Below are 11,064 nucleotides of genomic sequence, written 5' to 3'. Positions count from 1 at the left end.
AACGTCCAAAGAATCAGGTCTCATGATGGTTGTACAATGTTGCATAACAGACAAGGAATATGACGATATTTCTAGGATGTTCCCAGATTCCAAGACAAGGTGGTTTCATGATCATATGAATGCAGTCTAACCCCTTCCATGGCTTCCTCTAATCAGCAGATTTAGACATTAACCTTTACACACTTTACTGGAATGCAGAATTACTAATGTGTCATTGCTCCAATAAGGCAAAACATATATCCAATCACTCGCGGTGAGGCATTTCCCTAGTTAATTTGTAGTTATTTAATTATGTTCATTTAGTTCATTCATTTATAGCTTTCATATTTCTTATTTTTCTATTTCTTTTTGTCCTTGCTACTCGCACATCATGTTCCTTGCCTATCTCATACAACTTACTCTTACTCTCACCAAGGCTGTCTGACCCCCTGGCTCCAGAAGTCTGTACAAAGACCATAGATAAAGGGCCTGCTTCCCTCGGGGGGGCAGAGACAGACACAGACAGACACTGAACCGGCCGTGTGAAACATCTTTCTGTACCATCTTCATTCTGTCTTAATAAACTGCTTACGCTTAAGGAACCTGCCTCATCATTGAACTGAAGGAACAGATACCAGAGGTCAGGGTGTGAGGGACCTGGAGTCTGTCCCAGGCTGTGCAACACATAAAATAGGAGTATGGAAAACCAGAAAACATACAACACAGTCAAACACTATGGGCAATTTAGAGATACCAATTATCCTAATGTAATGTCTTTGAACTGGACGAGGAGACCCACATGACACAGGGAGAACACACAATATGCACACACTGAGCAAGGGGGAAATTTCTTCCCCTAATTCAGGTGGTTGTGAGGCAAGTGTGCTACCCACTGAGATACTGTACTGCTTGCATTTAGTATTCAGAGCTGACAAATCAGTAAGGGTCCTACATGGCTCAAAGCTTGAAATTTTATAAAAAATACATAAAGGCATTCCTGTGCTGTTTTGTCACTAAATGTCCTAGCTATAGCATATTACTGCGTTGGCGACACAAACCAGTCATGCACTTATGAGAAAAACAGAAACAGACAATATTGTCAGTGCTGCTGAATCAGCTACTGAGCAGGGTGTGTGATATCCGTTTTGGACACATATTCCCCTACATTTGTCTGACGTCATTGCGGTGTGGCTGAAACAGATTGCAGCCAGTCTAGCCATCGAATCATTATGCAACCAGTCAGTGACAGTACAAACCAAAGTCTTCCTCTGTAATTGCTTTAAAGTTTGATCACTTCATGGAGGCCCAAGTCAGGTGCTTTGGAAGAAGTTCTGTTGTGACCAAATCAACAGCAGTGTTAGACATCAAACAGCATTCAAGTGTATTAGACTGATTGCATCTCAACACAATATTTTACATAGCGAACCAGAAAAACATTTGACTTTTTTTTCCGCGCGTTGCCCTCTAGTGGACCACAAATAAATACGAAAGCTTGAGGAACAGAGACAAGTTCTTAACAAGGATCCAAAAAATGAAATAATGGAAAAAAATAACTTTAGGAAACATCAGTTGTTCAGTGTATCAATTCCTTACTTAATACTTCAACATACTATTTAGTCAGGCACAGAAATAAAATTAACAGTGAAGGAAATATGCTACCTAGCCACCTTATTAAGAACACCTGTACACCTGCTTCATGATGCGAATGTAGAATAGAATAGTGATGCTTTATTCAACTCCATGGGCAAATTGGGTGGTTTTTCATATCCCATCTGTCTCTCAGTGAGATACTTACAATACAAGGTCAGCCAATGTCCAGCCCTCCTGCTCCAACTTGGGTTAAATGCTGGCATCACTCCACCAGCCACAGATTTTGAACCAGCAACCTACTGTTCATAAGCAGTCCTGACAGAGTCACACACTGCCCCCTAAAATATGTAATCGGCCAATAGTGTCTAGCTGCTCAAATGTATTAAATAATGTGGGTACAGTTCAAGGGCTTCGGTTCAGGGTCAGATTAAACATTTGAATGGGGAAAAATGTGGTCTATGTCACTTTGACCACGCCATGGCTGTTGGTGCCTGATAGGGTGATTTGATAATTGCAGCAACTGTTGATCTCATAGGATTTGCACACACAACAGTCTCTAGAGTTCGCAGAGAATGGTGCGAAATACAAAAGACATCCACTGAGCGGCAATTCTGTGGGTGGAAACATTTTATTCATGGGAGAGTTCTGCGGCAAAAGTAACTCACGTAGCTATTATTTAGGACAATGGTGACCAGAAAAATATCTCTGAATGCACTATATGCTGAAATTTGAGGTGGATCGGCCAGGACAGCAGAAGAGCACATCAGGTTCCTGTCCTGTCAGCTAAGAACAAGAAATTGAGACTACAGTGGACACAGGCTCATCGGAACTAAACAGCTAAATAGTTTAAATGCATAGTTTATTTTTCAGGCCTGAATCATCACTCTTCCTCCTGAATCCTTGATTCAACCATTGCTTGGAGTCTTCTTGTCAGTACCCCTGCATAGGCTTTTCCAGGGAAGCAAAGAATTCTAGAGATGTACATTCTTGCCTGCTTCTTCCTCCTGGCCATCTGGTAATATCTCTCCACCACCTCTCCAAAATCCACCCATGCGTGATCATTACCTCTGTGACTACCTTCATTGCAGCTTTTGTAGCATGTCAATAGATTTCTGCTGTCTGTTGGGAGTCATAGAAGTAGGGTTCGGATTACACAGTGACTTTTGTGGGAGATCTATTTTCCGGTGTGCATCACGGGAAAATAAAATATAACATATAACACAGAAGTGGACAATTTCTTAGGGGAGGCTTTCGGGGGGAGCCCCTGTCATTTTCAGGGGAGCCGAGCTCCCCTTTGCTCCCCAGTAATTTGATCCATGGATAAAAGTGTTGTCCTGAAATCCTCTTTCATCAGGTCATAGCTTCCTTAAACTCCTAGCATTTCATACATGATTTATACAAGCTTACTTGTCATCCAGATATTTTTCCAGCAGCATAGGTTGAGTTCATGCACATTGAACCTTCAGCCAGACATTTCCAGCAATCCATGACTGCACGTGTGGGTCATCCTAGTCCACCTTACCTTATCCACATGTGCCAAATCCAAGTCACTACCTACTGCTGATCAGTAGATAGCTCTGCTTTACCTTAGTGTTCAAAACACATAGTTTACAAGTTGATCATTGACCTTTGGTCTAGGGTGCTCTGACACAAAATATACTTATAAACATCATTGTGCTTGAGCATGGTTTTTGCTATGATCCATGACTTGAACAGAGATTTATTAACATTAACATGGGTTTACATCCACGAGGCCATCCTTCCCTACTTCAGCATTGAAGTCTGTCAAGTCTGTCAGTAAGGCATAATCTTTTGAGCATCTCCCCCAACATCTTTCAACATGGCGATCTCCAGAGTCGGAAAGACTCTCCTGATTAAGGAGCTTTACTCCAGAGCACATGGGGATAGCCAACTCTATTTCGCTGACACCTCACACATTACATTAGGCTTCTTGGTCTGATTCATTTGTGTCCTTCCTGCTCATGCTTGCCATCCAAAGAGCACCACGCCTGATCTCCATATTTTACTTTGCAAGTGGTGAGTACACGTGATGAATGTGCATTATTATTTTTCAGTTTTAATTAATCACTGTTAAAATTTTAATGGAGGTTATAAAATTAGTGAGAAACAATCTACAGATTCAGATCAAGATGGATGATGCTGTCATGTTTTTCCGCAAAAAGTGAAAATGCTATAAAATATACTGGTCATAACAACTAGAAAAACTAAAAAAACCAAGCACAATTTCTCAAATAATTCTCAATGTCTTTCAAAGTAGTATTTAAACTGAATTGTTAAATGCATTCATATTCAAAATGCAGTGCTATTAAAATAGATTCATTTTGATGCTGGAGCTAGTAAAGGTATTGTTTTGGAGGGAATTTTGAAAGGGAGCCATCCTCATATGTCATAATAATAATGTAGCTGTCACACCTGCACAGCATACATTCAGCTATGCCCAGCTGGTTCCTGCTCTGCCTCCCCTGAGCACCAGCTACACCTGGCTCATTACCTTGGTTAGCTGGCATGGAATAACGGCACCTAGTCGTTCAGTTAACTCATTGCAAATTATTGTGTTTCAGCATATTGCGCATTTAATCTGTGGCTGTGGTCCAATGTTAGATTTCCCTTTGTTCTTTTGGATTTTTGTTTTCCACATCGACTACCTCTACCTGCCCTACGACATACTGCCCGTTTTACACCATGAATTTTGGATTGTGATTCTGGAAAGTAATCCTAGCTCCACTGCACTGTGATTCTCTCTCGCCAGATCATTATACTGTTGGCAATATAACGTATGCAGTGTCACATATTCGGATTTTATATAACACTTTATATCAGGAAAAATGCTTTTACTTGCCGCCTCTGTGATTCACAAATGCATTGTAATTTAAGATTACTAAATGTACTGTATTTCATTTAGATCATTTTACCTCCTCATTAATTGAACATATATGGTACAGATATTTATCTGGGAGAGTAGCGGTAGATGCCAATTAAACCACTGAAGGAGGATAATGTGGAAAGAAAGGGGTGTTTTTTCCATGTGCATGCAACTTTTACTTATTGAAATATACACCAAATGACTACATTTCTGTCGAAGTGGCAACACCACACGATATGCTCATTCGAATCAAACGCTGAAACGTTTTTATAATTAGGATGGGAAGTAAAAGAATTAGCTATAGAGCATGTGGTGGACTTTTGAATAAATGGCAAAGAACTGATTTTCCAAGCAGTTGAGTTAATGTTTGAATAATGTTTGAGAGACTGGCATAAAAACAAAAGAGAAATATTTTTTTCATGAATAAAATATTACTGCTACGACATTAACAGTTAAAGAAAATCAAACTTCGTTAACCAGGATAATGATTATTGAAAGAGAATTTTGAGAACATTATAACGGGATGTATAGTATGCGAGTTAAAGTTGTAGTTCACCTGTCGACATACAACACAGATCGATTTGAGAGTAATTTAAAATCGAAGAACGTAAACACACATGATCGTTTGTTCATTTACATTTTATAACACATTTAAAATACAGCAGCACCATCATTATAGCAAATTTAGTCTTGTAATAACATGACACGAAGAGAATTTAACAATGCATAATGCATTACAAAATATTTGCCAACTTTTTGAATTAACTGTAGTCGTGCATAAAACGAAGATGAGCTTGAATCATTGATCACATTTGAACGCCCATGTTTTCCATTTTTACGTGTTACCATTTTTAGCCTTGTACATGTTGTTGCAGAATTGTTTTTTATAAACCTCGTCAGGGACGTCGGGATCTTGGCAAAAATGTCAATATAATCCTTATTTAAGGAACGAACTTTTTGTCATAAAGCAGATATATTGCAAATTGCTGATTTTCGTGAAACGCTGTTACTTGATTTAAGCTGGCTTCCCTCCCCCGGAATCTAGGCATCCAACACTGCATCGTTAATGATTGATGGCACAAACCTCCAATGAAACTGGCCTGAATGTATGAACTGTCAAATCAATGCAAAGCAAGGCGGAGCCATAATGGAACAGCCATCGAAATTACGTCATGCCAGAACAGCTGGTCTTTTGCGGTAACTGAAAATGTGGACTAGCTCAGTGATATAAAATCACGTTCAACTGAAGGTAAACATTTAGTTTATCGCAATGTGGCGATCGGAGAGTGCAAGAATGGAATGGGCTCGACTGCAATTCCTGTTGCTTGTTTACACCTATCTCTACTCCCTCGCTGGTGAGTCATTAACTGAATAAGATTCCCATCAAGGCTTGTTGCGGTGCTGCTGTCCTTTGTAGTGGTGCTGAAACATTTAAAACAATCGTGCTGTAATAGCGGAGCATCTCTGGGTACACTTGTGAAACAGTATATTGAAAAGATTTTTGCGAGCTTTTCTTTCCATTTATACGGATGTTTTGACTGTATTCATTATCATACTTATAGTTACCTATATTCCGTAAATGAATTCATTTTATTTTCCAAGCCTTTCAAAGCCTTGGAGAATTGCGATCCATCATCAACAATTTGTCTTTATCAATACTAAGACCTTCCGCTTGGATTTGCGTTGATTTCTGCTAATAGGAGGCAATATCAAAAGACCAACATTTTCAGTTGACTAAACCAACCTTAGTGCAAATACCGATTTTCTCCGTGGGTATTACTATTAATATCATTAATATTCACACGACATGTAGATTATGATGTATTACTTTCTGTGTAGTAGGCTACCGCTGTCATAGAAACCGCTGCTTTAAAGTTTTTGTGTGAAGCCGTACGAAAATGGCTTAGGCTATATAGAAAACCAATGCAGAATAGAAAGGATTTTGCACAGTATAATTTTACAACGCTTAAAGCATAATAGCATTTAATTTTATTTAATGAAGCTCTGCACTACAGCCGCCTTTAATCTGAGCTAAAATTAACTGAATTGTATACCGTAATCTACATCTATATAACAAAGAAATACGAAATCCCACAACTTAACTCCGTAAAACTAAAGCACCTCAACATGGGTAGACACATGCATCTTTTTTACTGATACGGACATGATGCATCTGGTTTATCTCTATGTGTGTCCTATTTTAAGATTACATCAAGCACAATTTTTGATAGATCACCACTGAGGACAAAAGCACCCGCAGCTGTGCAGAGCTATAGACGCACTCCAAGAGCAGTTGATGGATGGCTTGTGGTGCAAGCTTTAGATCATAGGTAAAAGGCAAGCCATTTCTGTCAGGAGCTGACTCAAGAGCAGCCAGAATAAACAGCCTGGTTTTTCTTTTGACTTTTATACAACTAAATTTTTTTCAGTTTTAATATTAATACTTCCGGTGAGAGCATCGCCAAATACGGTGATTTTCTTTGGTTTGTATTAAAATATAAAATTAATGTTTACCACCAAGGTGCTTCTGGAAACAAAGGAACACATAAAAAAATCAATAAAACACACAATTGTGTGTATAATATAATACTCTTTTTTTACTCTTGTCTTTTACAAACCACTTAATATAAATTCCTAATGATTTCAAGGCTAAGAATGAATCACCAATTACCCTACCTAAAATAAGTCTACTATAGTAAATATACAGCTGCACAGCCATGCAGTTTTAGGCACTGTGGCCTCATACCTTGAGGTTTGGGTGTTTGAATAGTGCCCTTGCTCTATGTGTGAAGTTTGCATGTTCTTCTCATGTGGCATGAAGCTTGCATGTTCTCCTCATGTGGCATGAAGCTTGCATGTTCTCCCCACGTGGCATGAAGCTTGCATGTTCTCCCCACGTGGCATGAAGCTTGCATGTTCTCCTCATGTGGCATGAAGCTTGCATGTTCTCCTCATGTGGCATGAAGCTTGCATGTTCTCCCCACGTGGCATGAAGCTTGCATGTTCTCCCCACGTGGCATGAAGCTTGCATGTTCTCCCCACGTGGCATGAAGCTTGCATGTTCTCCCCATGTGGCATGAGTTTCATCTTGTTGTACTAAGTTTCTTTCACAGTCAGACTTATACCAGGAACTGGTTTTATGTTCTTCTACCCTATACTGGACGGATGTCATTTCAAATAAAACAAATGCCAGGTCACACTTATAAACTCCTGCATTCACCTACAAAAATAGAAGTCACTATATAATTTTTCAGGCTGTTTTCCAACAATATTTTTCGTCTCTGTTTTTTGTAATTTTGCACACAGCATTATGAAAACGCAACATATATAAACTTCAGTGCTAACACAGAAAGTAAATATGTACTAGTGAAAGCAAGGCATTAAATAGTAGTCTGCATTAACTTCTACATTTATTACCATTGTTGTTTTTTTTTTTAAAGTGTTGTGACTGTCATCTGCAAACTAATTCCGTGGTGGACATGAGATTTTGCTGCTTTAAAAATTAAAATTAAAGGTAGTCTGGATTATTTGTACCATGTACTCGCTTACAGTACATCTTGTCACAGCATGTGGGACGAAGGACTCAAAGGCAGGTGTTAGGCAAAAAAAGGGTTTTATTAACTGAATGGGAGCAGGGAAACAAACGAGACCGAGGGGGGTCAAAACAAGAAAGCTAGTATGGGGAATGACATAGGCAGACAGGAGGAGCAATGTCAATGACCAGACTGGGGCTGATGAGACAAACAGGCACTTAAATACAAAGACTAATGAGGGGTAACAAGCAACAGGCAAGGCTCATCAGGGCCATGACAGGGTGGAGACAGGGCGGTCAGGCAAACATAACTGGCAGGGCATAACACATCTGTGATGTAGCCCAGGGGTGGGTAACCCTGATCCTGGAGTGCCGGTATCCAGCAGGGTTTCTATCCTACCTGGTCACTGATGAACCACACCGGATCTCAGGCTGATAGTAACTCATCTGGTAGGATAAGAAAACCTGCTGGATAGCAGCATTCACAATTAGGGTTGCATAACCCTGATGCAGCCCAAAACAAAGTCAACTGTGCTGATTGGCTCTGTAGGGGTTGCCTACATTTATATGAGATATCCTGTTTAGCATTTTGCTTTGCTTTGCGTGTGACATATGGTAGAATAAGCATTTGCCTGAAGCAGATGACCAGAACAAGTGGTACCAATGGCCTGGGCTTTGACAATGAATTAACAACATGATATGTACTCTGGGGTGCGGACAGGTCTGGTTAGAGGGAGAAATGAGACCCAGAAGCAAGGGCACAGGTTTAGGTATCACTCAGTATTTTTTAAACAATTAGAAGTTAGAAAAACTGGCAGTTTCACTGTGTACCTGTAATTATCCAAAATGTTTAATCATAATGAAGATTTAAAAAACAAGGTTAATTTTTGTCTGTAAACTTGGCATTTGTGTGCTAAAAACCTTTATAAAACAGCCAGAAAAATACAGTATAACTGTACTACTCTGATCATTTCAGACCAGCAACAGGACTTGCAAATTTATTTTGGCCTATCTATGACCTAATTCTCAGTGAAATTTTAGTTTTGGAATGGATTTTGACAACTTAAATTACATTTTAGGTATTGTGATAGATTTCATTATTCTTTTATTTCATTAGGAACAATACTCAAAGACACAAATGATGGTTCTTTTGCCAGTATATGATTAAAAAGCAAATATTTTATTAGCAAAATTTAAAAATAATATTTAGTAATGAGTGGGTGGTGTTTTGTGGCTCTGTGGGTTTACATAATGTTCCTGTGACTGGAAGGTTGTTGGTTCACATCCAATGGCTTATGGAGAGGTTTCACTCCTTTGCCCTTGAGCAAGGCCTTTAACCCCAATTCCTCCTGACTAACCCTGCTTGTTCTCTTGTATATTCTGGACAAAATCATTTGCTACTTAAATGTATGACAAGCCCATTGGTATCACTATATAGGGGAAACTAGGGCTGGAACAAGACTTTGGGTGGTATGTGGCTCTGCTGGATAGGTTTCCATACCTCTGATCGGAAGGTTGCTAGTTCAAATCCTGTAAGTGTCAGAGTGATTTCACCATTGGACTCCTGAGCAAAGCCCTTAGCTCCCAGTTTCTCCAGTGCCTGCTTTCTCAACTGTACTTCACTTTTGATAAAAGCATCTACTTAATAATAGATACATTAAAAATTAAATGGTTGGCACCCCATCCGGGGTTGTTCTCTGACTTGCTCCCATATCCTCCAGGTTAGACTCTGGACTCCTGTGACCCTGAACAGGACAAGTGGTTTCAGTAAATGGGCGGATGGGAAAATTAAAGGGAAACTTTCTGTAGTTTCTGTGTTTATGTTAGGCCTTTACAATTCATTCAATATCCATTCCCATTTAGCCAATACAGGATTCCACCAAATTTGGCACATATCCCGGGAAATACAGGGCAGAAAGCAGGAGACACCTTGGATGAGATTTCGGTCCACTGCAGGGCTCACACATAACTATGTTATGGTCAATTTACAGACACATAATGTCCTCATTGCATGGTTTTTGCTGCGGGAGAAAATTGGAGCTGCCCAAAGAAAAGCTAAGAAAGCACAGGGAGAATATGCAGACTCCACACAGAGCTGGGGATGTGACCATCCGAACATCCGTGGGATTATAAGGCTCTAGTGATGACCCTGTGAACCACTGGGCCACACCAAGCAAGTCTGATTTCAGTATAATGAGTCTGTTACATTTCCCTTAATGTTCTGTATTTTTCAAGCAAGTTTCGGACATTGACTGAATACACAGGAGATAATTAATAGCTTTACCATTTATCCAGTGGAAGAGTAATTAAATGTTTCTAAGCGGATATTACAAATTCGTTTTCTGTGGGGCGCAGCTATGTTATAAATCAGTGCTTCTATGTTATATGTATAACATTTGTATGTATTGTGGGGGCAGTGCCTAAATCCTATCCCAGGTAACAGGGCTTTTAATACTGATTGCAAAATAATTTATTTTTATAAAAACAAAAGCAGCTAATTCTACATAATCATCTAGTTAAATGCTGCTCAGTGCTGATTGTTGCGCTGAAAAACAAGACATGTCATGTGATGTCATGCCAAAAACATTCAGATTGATTTGAACAGGGGGACATGCTTATTTTATAACAACTGTAGGTCACTTAAATTGTTTTGGAGGTGCCCATCCCATGATTGGTATCACATATATCGCCTTCTGGCACAGGCACCAGGCTAAAACTGCAATTCCATACTGGATAATTACTACATTTTCCATTCTCAGTAAACAAATTAGCTCTAAAATTAGCAGATGGCTAATTTTGGTTTGAGATGTTTCACCTGTCAGTTAGATCTTTGACATTTTATAGAGGTGATTTTTTTAACAGGCGTGGCTCATCAGGGCCACATTAGGGAGAAGACAGGAGGGTCAGGCGGGCATGATGGGCAGAACATAACATCACCCTCCCCCAAAGGGAAGGGCAAACAGGGGAGGTGACCAAGGTGAATGAATGCAAGAACAAACATTAACTGAGACAAGGAAGCCATATAGATGGAGACCAAGACAAACTGAACAAACCATACCTGGGGACACCAGATGGACAA

General features: G+C 39.6%; 1 protein-coding gene across 2 annotated transcripts in view; it reads left to right on the top strand.

Annotated features, from left to right (window-relative positions):
* Positions 1-5,623: 5,623 nt before the first annotated feature.
* The window catches only part of tmem8b (transmembrane protein 8B), a 49,876-nt gene continuing 44,435 nt past the window's right edge, over positions 5,624-11,064 (top strand). For both annotated transcript variants that reach the window (XM_049001060.1, XM_049001059.1), the window contains exon 1: positions 5,624-5,808. In XM_049001060.1, coding sequence (XP_048857017.1) covers positions 5,724-5,808 — 85 coding nt within the window. In that variant the 5' untranslated portion in view covers positions 5,624-5,723. The remainder of the gene's footprint in view (positions 5,809-11,064) is intronic.

Source organism: Brienomyrus brachyistius, chromosome 2 (assembly GCF_023856365.1).
Source record: "Brienomyrus brachyistius isolate T26 chromosome 2, BBRACH_0.4, whole genome shotgun sequence".
NCBI lineage: Eukaryota > Metazoa > Chordata > Actinopteri > Osteoglossiformes > Mormyridae > Brienomyrus > Brienomyrus brachyistius.
The sequence above is the reverse complement of the archived record's forward strand: the minus strand, read 5'-3'. Positions and strand labels throughout refer to the sequence as shown.